Below are 24,287 nucleotides of genomic sequence, written 5' to 3'. Positions count from 1 at the left end.
GTTGCAGCAAACTCAACGGCGGAACAAAATGAACTGGACAAAGTTGTAAAAGGACTTGGTCCATTTCTAAAAGAGCAAACCGTGCCGGAAACCATAACGGCGTAAAATTAAACCCAACACAACACACAAAAACGACTCTTTTCAGAGACGCACCGAGGACGAGGAGCTGGACAAGATTTTCACGATTAATGAGGGATGAACTCCTCTGATGAATAGTCCCTGCAAGCGACATTCGTCTGAAAACACAGTGGTGAGAAATTCCTGCTCTGCGAGTCGAGACCGCAGTGTCGGTGATTCAGAGCTGAATGCGAAAAAGAATCATTTGCAGATGAAGTCCAACAGATCTAAGAGTTCTAAGATTGCATCTTACAGTTTCCAGCAGGGTGTATCTGAGTGGGGGCAGATTCATGGTCAAACAAGTTCTGTGAAGCTGAAACGATGGAGATTTTGGAGCAAGATCAAATACTGTTTGAAAGCAGTACTCCGAAGAGCTTAAAACGCATGCAGGCAGAGGCTGCTCATTCTAGACAAGCACCAAAAACAACTGAACACACAAACATTGAGGTGAAACTTCTGAAAGATGCCCGTAGGTGGCAGCAGAGAGACAACATGACCTGTGAGGAAAACCATTGGACTGTGAATGGGCAGGGTTTATATAATAGAGGTTATTTTGCTGGATGAGTCACTCAGAAAACATGAGGACATCAGGAGAAATGGAATTCATTCCCGGAAAACCAATAAAAGTGAATACCCACAGGCGCACGATTAAACACGTGACGAAAAGTGAAACTGAAGCTCAAACATCGAATAAAGTTCCTCAAACAACATCAAGCCTACAGATCTCCAGAGAGGGCAGGAGGGAGAAGGGTTCCAGATTGTTCCATCTGCAGCAAAGGCTTCATCTATTCTTGAAGACACAGAGGTGCCAAACCAACTGCTAGAAGGGTAGGAACGACAAGATATTTACCTAAAAAGGCACACTGTCCGTGTCTCCTCACCTGCCATTACAACACTGTCACCATTAGCTCCGGAGTGACAGTGTATCCACCACACTGTGACACCCGGTCCCAGAGGGGGAAAGGACAGTGTATCTAACACACTGTGACACCCGGTCTCAGAGGGGGAAAGGACAGTGTATCTAACACACTGTGACACTGTCCCAGAGAGGGAAAGGACAGTGTATCTAACACACTGTGACACTGTCCCAGAGGGGGAAAGGACAGTGTATCCACCACACTGTGACACCCGGTCCTAGAGGGGGAAAGGACAGTGTATCGAACACACTGTGACACCCGGTCTCAGAGGGGGAAAGGACAGTGTATCTAACACACTGTGACACTGTCCCAGAGAGGGAAAGGACAGTGTATCTAACACACTGTGACACCCGGTCCCAGAGGGGGAAAGGACAGTGTATCTAACACACTGTGACACCCGGTCCCAGAGGGGGAAAGGACAGTGTATCTAACACACTGTGACACCCGGTCCCAGAGGGGGAAAGGACAGTGTATCTAACACACTGTGACACTGTCCCAGAGGGGGAAAGGACAGTGTATCTAACACACTGTGACACCCGGTCTCAGAGGGGGAAAGGACAGTGTATTAAACACACTGTGACAATGTCCCAGAGGGGGAAAGGACCGTGTATCTAACACACTGTGACACTGTCCCAGAGGGGGAAAGGACAGTGTATCTAACACACTGTGACACCCGGTCTCAGAGGGGGAAAGGACAGTGTATCTAACACACTGTGACACTGTCCCAGAGGGGGAAAGGACAGTGTATCTAACACACTGTGACACTGTCCCAGAGGGGGAAAGGACAGTGTATCTAACACACTGTGACACCCGGTTTCAGAGGGGGAAAGGACAGTGTATCTAACACACTGTGACACTGTCCCAGAGGGGGAAAGGACAGTGTATCTAACACACTGTGACACTGTCCCAGAGGGGGAAAGGACAGTGTATCTAACACACTGTGACACCCGGTCCCACTGGGGGAAAGGACAGTGTATCCAACACACTGTGACACCCGGTCTCAGAGGGGGAAAGGACAGTGTATCTAACACACTGTGACACCCGGTCTCAGAGGGGGAAAGGACAGTGTATCTAACACACTGTGACACCCGGTCCCAGAGGGGGAAAGGACAGTGTATCTAACACACTGTGACACTGTCCCAGAGGGGGAAAGGACAGTGTATCTAACACACTGTGACACTGTCCCAGAGGGGGAAAGGACAGTGTATCTAACACACTGTGACACCCGGTCTCAGAGGGGGAAAGGACAGTGTATCTAACACACTGTGACACCCGGTCCCAGTGGGGGAAAGGACAGTGTATCCAACACACTGTGACACCCGGTCTCAGAGGGGGAAAGGACAGTGTATCTAACACACTGTGACACCCGGTCTCAGAGGGGGAAAGGACAGTGTATCTAACACACTGTGACACCCGGTCCCAGAGGGGGAAAGGACAGTGTATCTAACACACTGTGACACTGTCCCAGAGGGGGAAAGGACAGTGTATCTTACACACTGTGACACTGTCCCAGACGGGTAAAGGACAGTGTATCTAACACACTGTGACACCCGGTCTCAGAGGGGGAAAGGACAGTGTATCTAACACACTGTGACACTGTCCCAGAGGGGGAAAGGACAGTGTATCTAACACACTGTGACACTGTCCCAGAGGGGGAAAGGACAGTGTATCTAACACATTGTGACACCCGGTCCCAGAGGGGGAAAGGACAGTGTATCTAACACACTGTGACACTGTCCCAGAGGGGCAAAGGACAGTGTATCTAACACACTGTGACACTGTCCCAGAGGGGAAAGGACAGTGTATCTAACACACTGCGACACTGTCCCAGAGGGGGAAAGGACAGTGTATCTAACACACTGTGACACTGTCCCAGAGGGGGAAAGTACAGTGTATCTAACACACTGTGACACCCGATCCCAGAGGGGGAAAGGACAGTGTATCTAACACACTGTGACACCCAGTCCCAGAGGGGGAAAGGACAGTGTATCTAACACACTGTGACACCCGGTCCAAGAGGGGGAAAGGACAGTGTATCTAACACACTGAGAGACCTGGTTCCAGAGGGGGAAAGGACAGTGTATCTAACACACTGTGACACTGTCCCAGAGGGGGAAAGGACGGTGTATATAACACACTGTGACACTGTCCCAGAGGGGGAAAGGACAGTGGATCTAACACACTGTGACACTGTCCCAGCGAGGGAAAGGACAGTGTATCTAACACACTGTGACACTGTCCCAGAGGGGGAAAGGACAGTGTATATAACACACTGTGACACTGTCCCTGAGGGGGAAAGGGCAGTGTATCTAACACACTGTGACACCCGGTCCCAGAGGGGGAAAGGACAGTGTATCTAACACACTGTGACACTGTCCCAGAGGGGGAAAGGACTGTGTATCCAGCACACTGTGACACTGTCCCAGAGGGGGAAAGGACAGTGTATCTAACACACTGTGACACTGTCCCAGAGGGGGAAAGGACAGTGTATCTAACACACTGTGACACTGTCCCAGAGGGGGAAAGGACAGTGTATCTAACACACTGTGACACCCGGTCCCAGAGGGGGAAAGGACTGTTGATGCAATATGCTTCGCCATGTGGAGACAGTTTACACTTTGTTTAGGCAAAGTGGAACATTTTTAATAAAGCAATGCATCAATTTTTATGCTGCCTGTACTTGTCGGGCAACATGTCTTGGAAATTCATGGTTGACACTGTTTAGCTGCTACACCTTTCTATTACAGGAGCACAATGACTGGTCTTACTGAATTTAAGAGCCTGATTGACAGTGTTCCTGGTATTTTGACAATGCACAAGTTTTTCATGCCGTTCGATAAGGTAACGGTTAACATTGCAGTGGCAGGAGTATCTGACAAAGATAAATCATCCCTCATCCACAAATTCCTGCATCAACAAGGTTCACCTGCAGCTCCGACAAGGGAATCTAACGCTACAATGGAATGCAAAATGCATCGCGACCCAAATAATGAGGCTCTCTGCGTCTGGGACCTGTGTGGAACTGGCACCTCAGATTCACAAGCAACAAAATATTTGGAGCGCATGAAGTTTGATCGATATGATTGTGTCATTATCCTCAGTGACAAGACCTTTAAAGATCATGATGTGGTTCTGGCCAAGGGAATTCAGAGCAAGGGGAAGGCATTGTATTTTGTCTTATGGATGGACGACCCTATTGAAACTCTGGAGAATAAACAGAAGGGCTGCATTGATGATTTGATGAAGAAAGGGATAGTCTGTCCCAAGGTCTTCCTGATTTCCCCTTCCGGCAACGATCAATTTGGCTTTGAGAAGCTGCTTGAGGTCCTGGCAGGGGACCTCCCTCCTCCGAAGAGGCGGGCCTTTGTGTTGGCTCTCCCCAACATCATCTCATTGAATATTGAGAAGAAGAAATTAGCCATTCTGAATGAAATTTGGAGGGTTGCCAGTGCATCGGCTGCTGTTGCTATGGTACCAGTCCCAGGAGTGGGCTTTGCTTGCGACATTTCCTTGCTGGTCATGGTGCTGTTTGATTACTGCAGAAGGTTTGGTCTGGATTCTGCCTCCATCAAAAGGCTTGCGAAGACAATGGGGAACAAACCAGAGGAACTGCAAGCAGTCATAACGTCCAAGTTTGTGGCAGTGTCACCGAGCCTTGTTGCGAGTGTACTGGCAAAGATTGCTGGGAAAAAGATTATAATGAGCAATATTCTCAAATTTTTCCCACTCGGATGTCTCGCAGCTGCAACTCTCTCCTTTAGTGCTACCTATGCCATGTTGAAGATGGCTGTGGAGGAGATGGCAACGGATGCCGAGCGCATGCTAGGAATTGCCCTCACAGTGGACGAGAGGAAAAGTGTTGATTAACCCCCCCCCCCCTCCTCAGTTCCTCGATGACCATAACACTCAAATTCTCTTCAAACTCACAAACATTCACGCGCACACACGCAATCTTCAACTTCCTGACACTCCTTTGCACACTTAGTCACACTTCCACACTCTACCCTCACACACACTCGCAAAAACACACCTTATTTTCACTCTGACACAAACCCTTACTCAGTCACAGCCCCGCTCAACACCTAACGCACAGACGGTGACACAGGCACACACACATTGTGTGTTTTAAATGGGGAATCTGAACTCCTAATCTTCCCTCCAAAAATATTTTCCTGCATGGGGAACGAAATCAACTATTTTCTGATAGGTAAAAGGCTATTTTAATGTAAATATTAAAGCCCAGTCTTAAATACCCATTTTAAAAGAAGGATTTCAGTATTCATAGCCTTAGGTCATGACAGAACACATAATTAAACAGAGGTACAAAGCCTGACACATCCACAAACTAACTGGAGATAAAAACAACATTTTTACTGACAGCATGAATGGACTATTGTTCTAACGAACAGATTTCAAAGTAAGTTTCATATTAAGAAATGAGCTGTACCAGTAATCAAGCTCAAGGTCGAAATAAGCACCATAGCAATAGAAGCCACCATTGTTCAGAACATGGATAAAGTGAAAGTCAGCAGAAAACCAGTAAAAAACAGTCTTGATTACAGCACAAATGCCATAGCATACAAAACATTCAAACATGAAACATTTATGTTGTACATTGAGGATTGACAGTTAACCATCGAATCAAATGTATTTCAAACTCACCCAAACCAATTAGGACCACATAGAGGTGTAGACAAATGGCTTCAGACTGATAACACTTTCCTTAAACATGAGGGTCTGCACAGCCATTTTCTATCCAAGATCACTCTATTGTTATGGGAGAGGCGTTTTCAGAACCCCAAAATGGTACCATGGAGTTCAACCAACCTCCCCCTTGAATGTATTTGTTGCTTTTCCTAGCACATGGCTTGTTCTCTAGGTGTGCGATTACAATTATGGACACGTGGGTTTTTAAACACAAAACACTGTTTATTCCATAAACTCAACTTAACATCTTAAATAAACATTGGGTCTCTTAACACCCCTTACTTCAAACATAACTCCGAAAATATTGCAACAGTAAATAATTCCTCAAAATGTTCCTTCAAAATTCCAAGAGACTTAACACCTTTAAACATAATCACACCAGGTTAAAGGCTTTACTATTATGAGTTTGAATCACCCAAATGATCCAGAGATAGTCTTTGATGGCAGAGATCCAGCTCACTGCAAACACAGACACTCCAAAGCTCTTTTCAAACTGAAACTGCAGCTCTCTGGAAACACGCAGACACACACAAGCTGCTTTTTCAAACTGAAACTTCAAAAATGCCTGATCTAAAGCCTAGCTCCACCCACTCTCTGACATCATTGTTTTTTTAAAGGTACATTGCTTAAACATCCATGTCTTAAAGGAACTCTCACATGACACTATACTTTGATCTAACTACTTGCTAAGCTTATGTTCATATTTTCAGTTTTCCACTCTAACTCTTGAAGTTCGCGCAAGCTGTTTTGCCGTAAGCAAGAAACCATGCCTGTATTATTTTGAAAGTTAAATTGTTTTATAAATTACTTCTCTTTAAGTATTTTGCTCGCAAGACTTTATTGAGAATAGATTTAAGTTTCTCCCAATTGTAATCAAGTAGAGGCAATAAAAGATTCTTATTTGCATCTGAGAAGTGTATCTCAAATTTCTACTGCGTTTTAGTGTTGCGAGACTTCACTTGAACCGCATGATCGATCTCTACAATGGGGATGAAGCCTGATCATGGAGATGAGGCAGTGGGAAATCAATAACAGAAGGGAAGAGACAATGGGCTGGATTCTCCGCCACTGACACCAAAAACTCGTTCGGCGACGGGGCGGGAAATCCGTTTTGACCCCAATATTGGGAGCGTCGCCAGTTTTTGTATCCTCCGCCCCTGAAAAGCAGCATAATCTAGGAGTACACCACGCCAATTATCCACGGCCTCAGGGCATTGCCTGAGGTCCGCCCTGTGATGCTCCGTCCCCGACCGGCCAAGTTCCTGACGGCGTGGGTTACGTGTGCTCACACCGTCCGGGATCCTCGTGTGGCGGCTGCGGACTCAGCCTGGGGCCGCCACAGTCGGGGGAGGGCCGATCGGCGGTCAGGGGGGGCTTCATTCGGGGCTGGGGGCACTGGGAGCTCAAGCGGCCATTGGGCGGCACTACTTTTGCGGTCCGCGGGCTGAATCCGCCATGGAGCACAGCGCGGCCGCTGCAGTCCACCGCCGTGCACATGGCCACGGAATGGGAAGTGCTGAGCGCCATATTGACAGCGAGAGCTGGGAGCTCCACGCTCCCACCCTGCTCGCCCCCAGCAAAACCAAGGAATCGGGTGGCCATTTGGTGCCAGCTTTCCTGGTGTAAAAGACCACCGTTTTCACGCCGGTGTGCGAACTTGTCTCCAAAACGGAGAACCCAGCCCAATGAGATCGAGAGGAAAGAGATATTGCAAAGAAGAGGAAAAGGAACATGGAGAGAAAGGGTAAAAACAGCGAAGGAGTTTGAGGAAGAGTGAGAGAATTGGGATGGAAAGATGCTCCAACACTCCAGACTCAGTGTATTGAGTGTCTGAGCTGAGGATCCAAGCCATTGGGAGTGTCTGAGCTGAGGATCCATGCCATTGGGAGTGTCTGAGCTGAGGATCCATACCATTGGGAGTGTCTGAGCTGAGGATCCATACCATTGGGAGTGTCTGAGCTGAGGATCCATACCATTGGGAGTGTCTGAGCTGAGGATCCATACCATTGGGAGTGTCTGAGCTCAGGATCCATACCATTGGGAGTGTCTGAGCTAAGGATCCATACCATTGGGAGTGTCTGAGCTAAGGATCCATACCATTGGGAGTGTCTGAGCTAAGGATCCATACCATTGGGAGTGTCTGAGCTGAGGATCCATACCATTGGGAGGATAAAGATTTTTTTTTAGAGCTATTTTTATTGAAGGCATTTTCACATAAACAAAAGCCAAACCTCGGCAACAGGTAACAAAACTAACAATCTACCCTCCCTATCTATCCCCCCACCCTCAAACTGTCCACCCCTCCTCACCCCAAGCTTGCCTCCTTTTTACTCTTCCCCTCATCCCCTCCAACAAAACAAAAAAAAAAAACTCCACTGCCCCCACTGACACCTCAATTCACCCAAAAGAATTCTATAAATGATGTCCACCTCAGGGTGAATCCCTCTTCCACTCTACGAATGGGGAACGTAACTTTTTCCAAGTGCAAACATTCTGCCTCCACACCCTTGCCTTCGGCGGATACGATTCCCACCAATCAACAAAATCCATCTCCGGGCTATCAGGGAGGCAAAGGCCAAGACATCGGCCTGTCTCCCACCTGAACTCCCGGATCTTCCGACACTCCAAATATCGCCATCTCCGGACTCGGGGCCACCCCCTGTGCCCATTATTTCGGACATTCCATCCAAAACCCTCTCAACCTTGGATACGCCCAGAACGTATGCAACATGGTTTGCTGGCCCTCCTCGCGCACCGCCCACGCTATCCTCCACCCCCAGAAAGAACGGGTTCATCCTCAAGACCATCATATGGGCTCTGTGCATGACATTCCTCCCACAAGTATGTAATGTAATGGATTGTTTGTAATTGGGAATAACATTTATAATTGAATAGATTGTTTGTAATAGGAATCGCATTTATAATGTAATAGATTGTTTGTAATGGGAATAACATTTATAATTTAATGGAATGTTTGTAATTGGGAATAGCATTTATAATTGAATAGATTGTTTGTAATGGGAATAACATTTATAATTTAATGGATTGTTTGTAATTGGGAATAACATTTACCATGTAATGGATTGTTTGTAATTGGGAATAGCATTCATAATTGAATAGATTGTTTGTAATGGGAATAACATTTATAATTTAATGGATTGTTTGTAATTGGGAATAACATTTATAATTGAATAGAGTGTTTGTAATTGGGAATAACATTTATGATTGAATAGATTGTTTGTAATAGGAATAACATTTATAATTGAATGGATTGTTTGTAATTGGAATACCATTTACAATTATATAGATTGTAATTGGGAATAACTTTTACAATGTAATGGATTATTGTAATTGGCAATAATATTTATAATGTAATGGATTGTGTGCAATTGGGAATAAAATTTATAATTGAATGGATTGTTTGTAATAGGAATCGCATTTATAATGTAATAGATTGTTTGTAATGGGAATAACAATTATAATTTAATGGAATGTTTGTAATTGGGAATAGCATTTATAATTGAATAGATTGTTTGTAATGGGAATAACATTTATAATTTAATGGATTGTTTGTAATTGGGAATAACATTTACCATGTAATGGATTGTTTGTAATTGGTAATAGCATTCATAATTGAATAGATTGTTTGTAATGGGAATAACATTTATAGTTTAATGGATTGTTTGTAATTGGGAATAACATTTATAATTGAATAGAGTGTTTGTAATTGGGAATAACATTTATGATTGAATAGATTGTTTGTAATGGGAATAACATTTATAATTGAATGGATTGTTTGTAATTGGAATACCATTTACAATTGAATAGATTGTAATTGGGAATAACTTTTACAATGTAATGGATTATTGTAATTGGCAATAATATTTATAATGTAATGGATTGTTTGTAATTGGGAATAACATTTATAATGTAACGGATTGTGTGCAATTGGGAATAAAATTTATAATTGAATGGATTGTTTGTAATTGGGAATAACATTTAAAATTGAATAGATTGTTTGTAATGGGAATCGCATTTATAATGTAATGGATTGTTTGTAATTGGGAATAACATTTATAATTGAATAGATTGTGTGTAATTAGGAATAACATTTATAATTGAATAGATTGTTTGTAATGGGAATAACATTTATAATGTAATGGATTGTTTGTAATGGGAATAACATTTATAATTGAATAGATTGTTTGTAATTGGGAATAATATTTATAATTGGATAGATTGTTTGTAATGGGAATAACAATTAAAATGTAATGGATTGTTTGTAATTGGAATAACATTTATAATGTAATGGATTGTTTGTAATGGGAATAACATTTATAATTTAATGGATTGTTTGTAATTGGGAATAACATTTACCATGTAATGGATTGTTTGTAATTGGGAATAGCATTCATAATTGAATAGATTGTTTGTAATGGGAATAACATTTATAATTTAATGGATTGTTTGTAATTGGGAATAACATTTATAATTGAATAGAGTGTTTGTAATTGCGAATAACATTTATGATTGAATAGATTGTTTGTAATGGGAATAACATTTATAATTGAATGGATTGTTTGTAATTGGAATACCATTTACAATTGAATAGATTGTAATTGGGAATAACTTTTACAATGTAATGGATTATTGTAATTGGCAATAATATTTATAATGTAATGGATTTTTTGTAATTGGGAATAACATTTATAATGTAACGGATTGTGTGCAATTGGGAATAAAATTTATAATTGAATGGATTGTTTGTAATTGGGAATAACATTTAAAATTGAATAGATTGTTTGTAATTGGGAATAACATTTATAATTGAATAGATTGTTTGTAATGGGAATCGCATTTATAATGTAATGGATTGTTTGTAATTGGGAATAACATTTATAATTGAATAGATTGTTTGAAATGGGAATAACATTTATAATGTAATGGATTGTTTGTAATGGGAATAACATTTATAATTGAATAGATTGTTTGTAATTGGGAATAATATTTATAATTGGATAGATTGTCTGTAATGGGAATAACATTTAAAATGTAATGGATTGTTTTTAATTGGAATAACATTTATAATGTAATGGATTGTTTGTAATGGGAATAATATTTATAATGTTTTGGATTGTTTGTAATGGGAATAACATTTATAATGTAATGGATTGTTTGTAATGGGAATAACATTTATAATGTTTTGGATTGTTTGTAATTGGTCATAACATTTTCGAGGGCAGCATGGTAGCACTGTGGTTAGCACTGTTGCTTCACAGCGCCAGGGTCCCAGGTTCGTTTCCCCACTAAGTCACTGTCTGTGCTGTCATGTGAGTGTATTCTTTGAGAAATGGGTGTTTAAGAAAATCACCTTTAAAAAATGGAGATGCTCAAGTTACTGCAGTGATGTCAGAGTGTGGGTGGAGCTGAACTCTACTTCTGCTTTTTAGTTTCGGTTTCAGAAAAAACTTGGGTGTGTCTGTGAGCTGCACTGCGATTGATCTCTGCCATCCACAGACTATTTCTGGATCATTTGGTGAATTCAGAATTATAAATGATGTCAGTATTAAATGTAAACCTAATGTGCTCCTGTTTGAAAGTTTGTGAAGTATTTTGGGTGTAAAAGGACGGCATACAGGTTACTTAGTGTTGTATTCTTTGGTGGGTGTGTTTGATTTACTGGTTGCTAAGATATTCACTGTTTTAAAAAGGTTAACTTGAGTTCATAGACCAAACATTGTTTTGTTTTAAAAAACCCTGGTCCATTTTCTGCTATACCATACCTGTAGAGTGGGCCGTGTGCTCCCCATACCACAATCTATTAAAAGTTGTGGGTCAGGTGAACTCCATGGTACATTTTGGGCTTCTCTAAACCCTTGCCCATAACAGTGCGGAGTCTGCATGTTCTCCCCGTGTCTGCGTGGATTTCCTCCGGGTGCTCCGGTTTCCTCCCACAATCCAAAGTGGTGCAGGTTAGGTTGATTGGCCATGCTAAATTGCTCTTATTGACCAAAAAGGTTAGGAGGGGTTATTGGGTTAAGGGGATAGTGTGGAAGGGAGGGTTTAAGTGGGTCGGTGCAGACTAGATGGGCCCAATGGCCTCCTCCTGCACTGTATGTTCTATGTTCTAATGTAATGGATTGTTGTAATTGGGACTAACATTTATAATTGAATAGGTTATAATTGGGAATAACATTTATAATATAATGGATTGTTGTAATTAGGGCTAACATTTATAATGTAGTGTATTGTTTGTTATTGGGAATAACTTTTAAAATTGAATAGCTAGTTTGTAATTGGGGATAACATTTATAATTGAATAGATTGTTTGCAATGGGAATAGCATTTATAATGTAATGGATTGATTGTAATTGGGAATAACATTTGTAATTGAATAGATTGTTTGTAATGGGAATAACATTGAAAATGTAATGGATTGTTTGTAATTGGGAATAACATTTATAATTGAATAGATTGTTTGTAATGGGAATAACATTGAAAATGTAATGGATTGTTTGTAATTGGGAACAACGTTTATAATTGAATAGATTGTTTGTAATGGAAATATCATTGAAAATGTAATGGATTGTTTGCAATTGGGAATAACATTTATAATTGAAAGGATTGTTTGTTATTGGGAACACCATTTATAATGTAATGGATTGTGTGCAATTGGGAATAACATTTATAATTGAATGGATTGTCTGTAATTGGGAATAACATTTAAAATTGATTGGATTGTTTCTAATTGGGAATAACATTTATAACTGAATGAATTGCTTGTAATTGGGAATAACATTTATAATTGAATGGGTTGTTTGTAATTGCGAATAACATTTATAATTGAATGAATTGCTTGTAATTGGGAATAACATTTTTAATTGAACGAATTGCTTGTAATTGGGAATAACATTTATAACTGAATGGATTGTATGTAATTGGGAATAACATTTATAATTGAATGAATTGCTTGTAATTGGGAATAACTTTTATAATTGAATGGATTGTTGGAATTGAGGAAAACATTTATAATTGAATGGATTGTTGTAATTGGGAATAGCATTTATAATTGAATGGATTATTGTAATTGGGAATAACATTTATAATTGAATGGATTGTAGGAATTGAGGATAACATTTATAATTGAATGGATTGTTGTAATTGGGAATAACATTTATAATTGAATGGATTGTTGGAATTGGTGATAACATTTATAATTGAATGGATTGATGGAATTGGGAATAACATTTATAATTGAATGGATTGTTGTAATTGGGAATAACATTTATAATTGAATGGATTGTTGGAATTGGGAATAATATTTATAATTGAATGGATTGTTGTAATTGGGAATAACATTTATAATTGAATGGATTGTTGGAATTGGGAATAATATTTATAATTGAATGGATTGTTGGAATTGAGGATAACATTTATAATTGAATGGATTGTTGGAATTGGTGATAACATTTATAATAGAATGGATTGTTGGAATTGGTGATAATATTTATAATTGAATGGATTGTTGGAATTGGTGATAATATTTATAATTGAATGGATTGTTGTAATTGGGAATAACATTTATAATTGAATGGATTGTTGGAATTGGGAATAATATTTATAATTGAATGGATTGTTGGAATTGAGGATAACATTTATAATTGAATGGATTGTTGGAATTGGTGATAACATTTATAATTGAATGGATTGTTGGAATTGGTGATAATATTTATAATTGAATGGATTGTTGGAATTGGTGATAACATTTATAATTGAATGGATTGTTGGAATTGGTGATAACATTTATAATTGAATGGATTGTTGTAATTGGGAATAACATTTATAATTGAATGGATTGTAGGAATTGAGGATAACATTTATAATTGAATGGATTGTAGGAATTGAGGATAACATTTATAATTGAATGGATTGTTGGAATTGGTGATAACATTTAAAATTGAATGGATTGTTGGAATTGGGAATAACATTTATAATTGAATGGATTGTTGGAATTGAGGATAACATTTATAATTGAATGGATTGTTGGAATTGTTGATAATATTTATAATTGAATGGATTGTTGGAATTGAGGATAACATTTATAATTGAATGGATTGTTGGAATTGGTGATAATATTTATAATTGAATGGATTGTTGGAATTGAGGATAACATTTATAATTGAATGGATTGTAGGAATTGAGGATAACATTTATAATTGAATGGATTGTTGGAATTGAGGATAACATTTATAATTGAATGGATTGTTGGAATTGTTGATAATATTTATAATTGAATGGATTGTTGGAATTGAGGATAACATTTATAATTGAATGGATTGTTGGAATTGGTGATAATATTTATAATTGAATGGATTGTTGGAATTGAGGATAACATTTATAATTGAATGGATTGTAAGAATTGAGGATAACATTTATAATTGAATGGATTGTTGGAATTGAGGATAACATTTATAATTGAATGGATTGTTGGAATTGGTGATAATATTTATAATTGAATGGATTGTTGGAATTGAGGATAACATTTATAATTGAATGGATTGTAGGAATTGAGGATAACATTTATTAATGAATGGATTGTTGGAATTGGGAATAACATTTATAATTGAATGGATTGTTGGAATTGAGGATAACATTTATAATTGAATGGATTGTAGGAATTGAGGATAACATTTATAATTGAATGGATTGTTGGAATTGGTGATAATATTTATAATTGAATGGATTGTTGGAATTGAGGATAACATTTATAATTGAATGGATTGTTGGAATTGGTGATAATATTTATAATTGAATGGATTGTTGCTATTGGTGATAACATTTATAATTGAATGGATTGTTGGAATTGGTGATAATATTTATAATTGAATGGATTGTTGGAATTGGGAATAACATTTATAATTGAATGGATTGTAGGAATTGAGGATAACATTTATAATTGAATGGATTGTTGGAATTGAGGATAACATTTATAATTGAATGGATTGTAGGAATTGAGGATAACATTTATAATTGAATGGATTTCATAGAATTTATAGAATTTACAGTGCAGAAGGAGGCCATTCGGCCCATCGAGTCTGCACCGGCTCTTGGAAAGAGCACCCTACCCAAGGTCAACACCGCCACCCTATCCCCATAACCCAGCAACCCCACCCAACACTAAGAGCAATTTTGGACACTAAGGGCAATTTATCATGGCCAATGCACCTAACCTGCACATCTTTGGACTGTGGGAGGAAACCGGAGCACCCGGAGGAAACCCACGCACACACGGGGAGGATGTGCAGACTCCGCACAGACAGTGACCCAAGCTGGAATCGAACCTGGGACCCTGGAGCTGTGAAGCAATTGTGCTATCCACAAGGCTACCGTGCTGCCCCAATGAATGAATTGTAGGAATTGAGAATAACATTTATAATTGAATGGATTGTAGGAATTGAGGATAACATTTATAATTGAATGGATTGTTGGAATTGGTGATAACATTTATAATTGAATGGATTGTTGGAATTGGTGATAACATTTATAATTGAATGGATTGTAGGAATTGAGGATAACATTTATAATTGAATGGATTGTAGGAATTGAGGATAACATTTATAATTGAATGGATTGTTGGAATTGGTGATAACATTTATAATTGAATGGATTGTAGGAATTGAGGATAACATTTATAATTGAATGGATTGTAGGAATTGAGGATAACATTTATAATTGAATGGATTGTAGGAATTGAGGATAACATTTATTAATGAATGGATTGTTGGAATTGGGAATAACATTTATAATTGAATGGATTGTTGGAATTGGTGATAACATTTATAATTGAATGGATTGTTGGAATTGGTGATAACATTTATAATTGAATGGATTGTTGGAATTGGTGATAACATTTATAATTGAATGGATTGTTGTAATTGGGAATAACATTTATAATTGAATGGATTGTTGGAATTGGTGATAACATTTATAATTGAATGGATTGTTGGAATTGGTGATAACATTTATAATTGAATGGATTGTTGGAATTGGTGATAACATTTATAATTGAATGGATTGTTGGAATTGGGAATAACATTCCTGATTAATTAGATCAATAAAACTGACTCTCTTGATTCCAGCGATGAAACGCGATTCAATCAATACTGAGTGGGCCAGTGCGATTAAACCAGTTTCATGAATTGTGGTGTTCGACTGTTTAACTCTATAAACAGATTTTTTTTAAAAATTAATTTACGGGATGTGGGCGTCGCTGGTTAGGCCAGTATTTATTGCCCATCCCTAGTTACCCTTCAAAAGATGGTGGTGAGTTGCCTTCTTGAACCGCTGCAGTCCCTAAGGTGTATGTACACCCACTGTGCTGTTAGGGAGGGATTTTCTGGCTGTTGCCCCAGCGACAATGAAGGAACGGCGATATATTTCCCAGTCAGGGTGGTGAGTGACTTGGAGGGGAACCTCCAGGTGGTGGGGTTCCCAGGTACCTGCTGCTTTTGTCCTTCTAGATGGTAGTGGGCGTGGGTTTGGAAGGTGCTGTCTAAGGAACCTTGGTGATTTACTGCAGTGCATCTTGTAGACGGTACACACGGCTGCTGCTGTGCATCAGAGGTGGAGTGTTATAACTTGCCTGATTACTACTGGCTGGGGACTATTGTCTTTTCCACAATTCTTAGTGAGTATGAGCTCCAACACTGAGGGAGGTGGAGAAATCATTAGCAGATTCACCTGCATCAATAGAGCTGGCCAGTGTGGAACCAGCTGGAGAGGAGAGAGCTATGCTGGAGTACTGCTGCTGCTGTGTAAATGTAATTGTAAATTAAGTTATTTCTTTCAATTCCACAAACTTGGGCTGGATTCTTCGTGGCCCTCACAAAACTACATCCGTTCTGTATCTGTCCTGGGAGTGTTTGATGGGGACAGTGCAGAGGGAGCTTTACTCTGTATCTAACGCCTGCTGTACCTGTCCTGGGAGTGTTTGATGGGACAGTGCAGAGGGAGCTTTACTCTGTATCTAACCCCGTGCTGTACCTGTCTTGGGAGTGTTTGATGGGAACAGCATAGACAGAGCTTTACTCTGTATCTAACGCCGTGCTGTACCTGTCCTGCGAGTGTTTGATGGGAACAGCGTAGACAGAGCTTTACTCTGTATCTAACCCCATGCTATACCTGTCCTGGGAGTGTTTGATGGGGACAGTGCAGAGGGAGCTTTACTCTGTATCTAACCCCGTGATGTACCTGTCCTGGGAGTGTTTGATGAGGACAGTGTAGAGGGAGCTTTACTCTGTATCTAACCCCGTGCTGTACCTGTCATGGGAGTGTTTGATGGGGACAGTGTAGAGGGAGCTTTACTCTGTATCTAACCCCGTGCTGTACATGTCCTGGGAGTGTTTGATGGGGACAGTGTAGAGGGAGCTTTACTCTGTGCTAACCCCGTGCTGTACCTGTCCTAGAGTATTTAATGGGGATCGTGTAGAGGGAGCTTTACTCTGTATCTAACCACATGCTGTACCTGTCCTGGGAGTGTTTGATGGGGACAGTGCAGAGGGAGCTTTCCTCTGTATCTAACCCCGTGCTGTACCTGTCCTGGGAGTGTCTGATGGAGACAGTGTAGAGGGAGCTTTACTCTGTATCTAACCCCATGCTGTAACTGTCCTAGGAGTGTTTGATGGGGGCAGTGTAGAGCGAGCCTTACTCTTGTTCTAACCCCATGCTGTACCTGTCCTGGGTGTCTTTGATGGGGACAGTGTAGAGGGAGATTTACTCTGTATCTAACCCCGTGCTGTAGCTGTCCTCGGAGTGTTTGATTGGGACAGTGTCGAGGGAACTTTACTCTGTATCCAACCCCGTGCTGTACCTGTCCCGGGAGTGTTTCATGGGGACAGGGTAGAGGGAGCTTTACTCCGTATCTAACCCCGTGCTGTACCTGTCCTGGGAATGTTTGATGGGGACAGTGTAGAGGGAGCTTTCCTCTGTATCTAACCCCGTGCTGTACCTGTCCTGGGAGTGTCTGATGGAGACAGTGTAGAGGGAGCTTTACTCTGTATCTAACCCCATGCTGTACCTGTCCTGGGAGTGTTTCATGGGGACAGCGTAGAGGGAGCTTTACTCTGTATCTAACCCCGTGCTGTACCTGTCCTGGGAGTGTTTGATGGGGACAGTGTAGAGGGAGCTTTGTTCTGTATCTAACCCCGTGCTGTCCCTGTCCTGGGAGTGGCTGTTGGGGACATAGTAGTGGGAGCTTTACTCTGTATCCAACCCCCTGCTGTATCTGTCCTGGGAGTGTTTGATGGGGACAGTGTAGAGGGAGCTTTACTCTGTATCGAACCCCGTGCTGTAACTGACCTGGCAGTGTTTGATGGGGACAGTGTAGAGGGAGCTTTACTCTGTATTTAATCCCGTGCTGTACCTGTCCTGGGAGTGTTTGATGGGGACAGTGTAGCGGGAGCTTTACTCTGTATCTAACCCCGTGCTGTACCTGTCCTGGGAGTGTTTCATGGGGACAGTGTTGAGGGAGTTTTACTCTGTATCTAACCCCGTGCTGTACCTGTCCTGGTAGTGTTTCATGGTGACAGGGTAGAGGGAGCTTTACTCTGTATCTAACCCCGTGCTGTACCTGTCCTGGGAGTGTTTGATGGGGACAGTGTAGAGGGAGCTTTGTTCTGTATCTAACCCCGTGCTGTCCCTGTCCTGGGAGTGTCTGATGGGGACAGTGTAGAGGGAGCTTTACTCTGTATCTAACCCCGTGCTGTCCCTGTCCTGGGAGTGTTTCATGGGGACAGTGTCGAGGGAGCTTTACTCTGTATCTAACCCCATGCTGTACCTGTCCTGGGAGTGTCTGATGGGGACAGTGTAGAGGGAGCTTTACTCTGTATCTAACCCCGCGCTGTAACTGACCTGGCAGTGTTTGATGGGGACAGTGTAGAGGGAGCTTTACTCTGTATTTAATCCCGTGCTGTACCTGTCCTGGGAGTGTTTGATGGGGACGTGTAGAGGGAGCTTTACTCTGTATCTAACCCCGTGCTGTACCTGTCCTGGGAGTGATTGATGGGGACAGTGTGGAGGGAGCTTTTCTCTGTATCTAACCCCGTGCTGTACCTGTCCTGGGAGTGTTTCATGGGGACAGTGTAGAGGGAGCTTTACGCTGTATCTAACCCCGTGCTGTACCTGTCCTGGGAGTGATTGATGGGGACAGTGCAGAGGGAGCTTTACTCTGTATCTAACCCTGTGCTGTACCTGTCCTGGGAGTGTTTGATGGGGACAGTGTAGAGGGAGCTTTACTCTGTATCTAACCCCGTGCTGTACCTGTCCTGGGAGTGTTTGATGGGGACAGTGTAGAGGGAGCTTTACTCTGTATCTAACCCCGTGCTGTACCTGTCCTGGGAGTGTTTGATGGGGACAGTGTAGAGGGAGCTTTACTCTGTATCTAACCCCGTGCGGTACCTGTCCTGGGAGTGTTTGATGGGGACAGTGTAGAGGGAGCTTTACTCTGTATCTAACCCCGTGCTGTACCTGTCCTGGGAGTGTTTGATGGGGACAGTGTAGAGGGAGCTTTACTCTGTATCTAACCCCGTGCTGTACCTGTCCTGGGAGTGTTTGATGGGGACAGTGTAGAGGGAGCTTTACTCTGTATCTAACCCCGTGCTGTACCTGTCCTGGGAGTGTTTGATGGGGACAGTGTAGAGGGAGCTTTACTCTGTATCTAACCCCGTGCTGTACCTGTCCTGGGAGTGTTTGATGGGGACAGTGTAGAGGGAGCTTTACTCTGTATGATGAAGAATGTGAAGGTCAGACCAGGGAAAAGAGGACGCCGGTGGAGGAAAAGGTCTCGGCAGATTTTGAAAGCAGGTTGAGTGAGGCCGAGGAGGAGATCCATCAGGCGAGAGTTGCACTGGCGGATGTACTGACAGCTGAGAAGTTCTCCTTCCGTGAAGATTACAAGAAGACTTTCACCCATGTCGTGGTGAATCGTTGTGCCGCCGGCGGGGATGGTGCCATTGGTGCTGCCGGCTTGGCACTGGGCGCTGTGATGACGGTCCACTGCTGGTCGTAGGCGCCCTTGCCGCTGGTGTCATTCAGGAAACTGGTATGGCTGCGGTAGCGGTGATTGGTACGGGGTCTGTGGTGGGGGCAGGCTTGGGGGCGGGGGTGGAGGAAGGGGTGGTGGCGAGGGTGGGGGACTGTGGTGTGGGCGCTGGTGCGGGGCTGTGGTGGGGGCAGGGGTGCATGAGGGCATCAGCTCTGGCACGGCTCCAGCTGATGACACCCCCCCCCCCCCAATCGCGAAGAAGATAGTGACGGCAGCACCGAGGACATTGGTGGATAACATCCCGCTGCCCGGACAACGGGGTCAGAGTGCGATTTATGCAGACCAGTGTTATGGGCGAGGGTTGAGAGAACCCCAAAGTGTATCATGGAGTTCACCTGACCCACAACTTTTAATAGATTGTGGTATGGGGCGCACAGGGCCCACTCTACAGGTGTGGTACAGCAGAAATGGAAAAGTATTTTTAAAGCAAAACAATGTTTATTCTGTGAACTCAAGTTAACCTTTTTAAAACATACAGTGAACATCTTAGCAACCATTAATTCAAATCCAAACCCCAAAGAATACAACACTCAGTAATCCTTAATAACTTCCCAAACAACATCCAGAAGACAAAAGAAACACCTTTTAACAGAAGCACGTCAGGTTTTCATTCACTACTGAGAACATTTATAATTCTGAATTCACCAAATGATGAAGAGATAGTCTTTTCATGGCAGAGAGAACAGCAGTACACCTGCTCTGTCTGGTTTCAGCTCCAACACTGAAAACAAAACTAAAACACACCCTGCAGCAAACAGCCTAAAACGAAAGTAAAAAGCTGACAGGCAGCCCAGCTCCACCCACTCTCTGACATCACTGCAGTAATAAACACCCATTTCTTAAAGGTACTCTCACTACAGATATTTATATACACACCCATTTATAAACACCCATTTCTTAAAGGTACTCTCACTACAGATATTTATGTACACACCCTTTTATAACCACCCATCTCTTAAAGGTACTCTCACTACAGATATTTATATACACACCCATTTATAAACACCCATTTCTTAAAGGTACTCTCACATGACAGTAGTCTTCCTAATTCAAGCACTTTGCTGAAACATTTCATAATCTATAATCATGTACTTTGTGTCAGTTGATGAATAAGCCATTTGTTTGAGATAATGATTGTGCTTACTGCGTTGGAAGGTTTGGTTTACTGGTCAACATTGCTTCCCAGCTCCAGGGTCCCCGGTTCGATTCCCCGCTGGGTCACTGTCTGTGCGGAGTCTGCACGTTCTCCCCGTGTCTGCGTGGGTTTCCTCCGGGTGCTCCGGTTTCCTCCCACAGTCCAAAAAGGTGCAGGTTAGGTTACGGGGAGAGGGTGGGGGAGTGGGCCTCGGTTGAGTGCTGCTTCGGAGCTTCGGTGCAGACTCGATGAGCTGAATAGCCCCCTTGCGCACTGGCGGGTTTCGCTGGGTCTCTGGACGGGGGCAATGCCTCTGCATCCAAGCAACACAAACTCGAATTGGGTTGATAAGCGGCTTCCTCAACAATCGCTGTTTTCTTACATCCAACATCAAATCATATAACTGCACGAAGAGAGTGACTGAAAAATAAAGCCAGGTCCCGCGCTGAGGGATGTTTGGATTTCCCTCACAGCCCGTATCACTGACCAGCACAAACTGTATTTCTAACTGCCTCACAATAAACACAAGTGTTTAAATTAAAACCGCTCTTTCTATCGATTCATTTCAGCCTCACAGGGACTAGCTGACTCCGGTTAATTCTGAAGACCCTGTTTCTCTCCTTTCCGATTCAGACACAACAGAGCTAGAGACACCACAAACCACGATTCACAATACAATACTCATCAGTACTGAGGGAGCACTGCACTGTCTGAGGGTCAATGCTTAGGGAGTGCCACACTCAGAGGGTCAGTACTGAGCGAGTGTCGCACTGTCAGAGGCTCAGTACTGAGGGAGTGCCGCACTGTCAGAGGCTCAGTACTGAGGGAGTGCTGAACAGTCGGAGGGTCAGTACTGAGGGAGCGCCGCACTGTCAGAGGGTCAGTACTGAGGGAGTGCTGAACAGTCGGAGGGTCAGTACTGAGGGAATGCCGCACTGTCAGAGGGTCAGTACTGAGGGAGTGCCGCACTGTCGGAGGGTCAGTACTGAGGGAGTTCCGCACTGTCAGAGGGTCAGTACTGAGGGAGTGGTGCACTGTCAGAGGGTCAGAACTGAGGGAGTGCTGCAATGTCAGAGGGTCAGTACTGAGGGAGTGCTGCACTGTCAGAGGGTCAGGACTGAGGGAGTGCCGCACTGTCAGAGCGTCAGTACTGAGGGACTGCTGCACTGTCAGACGGTCAGTTCTGAGGGAGTGCCGCACTGTCGGAGGGTCAGTACTGAAGGAGTGCCGCACTGTCAGAGGGTCAGTACTGAGGGAGCGCTGCACTGTCGGAGGGTCAGTACTGAGGGAGCTCCGCACTATCAGAGGGTCTGTACTGAGGGAGTGCCGCACTGTCAGAGGGTCAGTACTGAGGGCATGCTGCACTGTCGGAGGGTCAGTATTGAGGGAGCGCCGCACTGTCAGAGGGTCAGTACTGAGGGAGAGCCACCACGTGGAGGGTCAGTGCTGAGAGAGCGCCGAACTGTTGGAGGGTCAGTACTGACGGAGCACCGCACTGTCAGGGGGTCATTACTGAGGGAGCGCCGTACTGTCGGAGGGTCAGTACTGAGGGAGCGCCGCTTTGTCAGAGGGTCAGTACTGAGGGAGCACCACACAGTCTGAGGGTCAATGCTTAGGGAGTGTCGCACTGTCAGAGGGTCAGTAATGAGGGAGCGCCGCACTGTCAGTGGGTCAGTACTGAGGGAGCGCCGCATTGTCAGAGGGTCAGTACTGAGGGAGCACCACACAGTCTGTGGGTCAATGCTTAGGGAGTGTCGCACTGTCAGAGGGTCAGTAATGAGGGAGCGCCGCACTGTCAGTGGGTCAGTACTGAGGGAGCGCCGCACTGTCTGAGGGTCAGTACTGAGGGAGGTCCGCACTGTCAGAGCGTCACTACTGAGGGAGTGCTGCACTGTCAGAGGGTCAGTAATGAGGGAGCGCCGCACTGTCAGTGGGTCAGTACTGAGGGAGCACCGCACTGTCGGAGGGTCAGTACTGAGGGAGTGCCGCAATGTCAGAGGGTCAGTACTAAGGGAGCACCGCACTGTCAGAGGGTCAGTACTGAGGGAGAGCCGCACTGTCAGAGGGTCAATACTTAGCGAGTGCCGCACTGTCAGAGGGTCAGTACTGAGGGAGAGCCGCACTGTCAGAGGGTCAGTACTGAGGGAGTGGCGCACTGTCAGAGCGTCAGTACTGAGGGAGCTCCGCTCTGTCAGAGGGTCAGTACTGAGGGGGTTCAGCACTGTCAGAGGGTCCGTACTGAGGGAGTGCCGCACTGTCGGAGAGTCAACACTGAGGTAGTGCCGCAGTGTCAGAAAGTCAGTACTGGGGGAGTGCCGCACTGTCAGTGGGTCAGTACTGAGGGAGTGCTGCACTGTCGGAGGGTCAGTACTGAGGGAGTGCCGCACTGTCAGTGGGTCAGTACTGAGGGAGTGCCGCACTGTCGGAGGGTCAGTACTGAGGGAGCGCCGCACTGTCAGTGGGTCAGTACTGAGGGAGTGCCGCACTGTCAGATGGTCAGTACTGAGGGAGTGCTACACTGTCGGTGGGTCAGTACCAGGATTGCAACGTGGTTGCTGGATAGTGAAGAGAGAGAGAGAGAGACACACGACTGTAGCAAAATTTGAGTACAACTCCATCTACAAGTTTGCTGACGATACGGCCATAGTGTGCCGGATCTCGAATAACGAGTCTGAATACAGGAGGGAGATAGAGAACCTAGTGGAGTGGTATAGCGACAAAAATCTCTCCCTCAATGCCAGCAAAACTAAAGAGCTGGTCATCGACTTCAGGAAGCAATGTACTGTACACACCCCTGTCAGCATCAACGGAGCCGAGGTGGAGATGGTTGGCAGTTTCAAATTCCTAGGGGTACACATCTCCAAAAATCTGTCCTGGTCCACCCACATCGACCCGACAACCAAGAAAGCACAACAGCACCTATACTTCCTTTGGAAACTGAGCAAATTCGGCATTGTTATGGGCCAGGGTTTAGAGAACCTTAAAGTGTATCATGGAGTTTACCTGACCCACAACCTTTAATAGATTGTGGTATGGGGAGCACACGGCCCACTCTACAGGTGTGGTACAGCAGAAATGGACAAGTATTTTTTAAAAGCAAAACAATGTTTATTCTATGAACTCAAGTTAACGTTTTAACAGTGAACATCTTAGCAACCATCAATGCAAATATAACCCGCAAAGAATAAAACACTAAGTAATCCTTAAGCTGTACTTTTAACATCCAACAACACCGCAACAAACTTCAGAGAGTCGTGAACACCACCCAGTCCATCACACAAACCTGCCTCCCATCCATTGACTCCATCTA

At 43.4% G+C, this 24,287-nt stretch overlaps 1 protein-coding gene across 1 annotated transcript; it reads left to right on the top strand.

The window, feature by feature from the left end:
* Nucleotides 1–680: 680 nt before the first annotated feature.
* On the top strand, nt 681–6,655 carry LOC140396038 (interferon-inducible GTPase 5-like). The gene is made up of 2 exons (XM_072484106.1): nt 681–945; nt 3,782–6,655. The coding sequence occupies exon 2, from the start codon at nt 3,789–3,791 to the stop codon at nt 4,899–4,901; it is 1,113 nt and encodes a 370-aa protein (XP_072340207.1). The 5' UTR covers nt 681–945; nt 3,782–3,788; the 3' UTR covers nt 4,902–6,655.
* The last annotated feature ends 17,632 nt before the right edge of the window (nt 6,656–24,287 follow it).

The sequence above is a fragment of the Scyliorhinus torazame genome, chromosome 19, assembly GCF_047496885.1.
Source record: "Scyliorhinus torazame isolate Kashiwa2021f chromosome 19, sScyTor2.1, whole genome shotgun sequence".
In the NCBI taxonomy this organism is placed as follows: domain Eukaryota; kingdom Metazoa; phylum Chordata; class Chondrichthyes; order Carcharhiniformes; family Scyliorhinidae; genus Scyliorhinus; species Scyliorhinus torazame.
Note: the sequence above shows the minus strand (reverse complement) of the source record. Positions and strands in the feature narration are given on the sequence as shown.

Excerpts from the sequence above, each read along its gene's own strand:
- LOC140396038 (XM_072484106.1), top strand. The coding sequence starts at position 3,789 with ATGACTGGTCTTACTGAATTTAAGAGCCTGATTGACAGTGTTCCTGGT.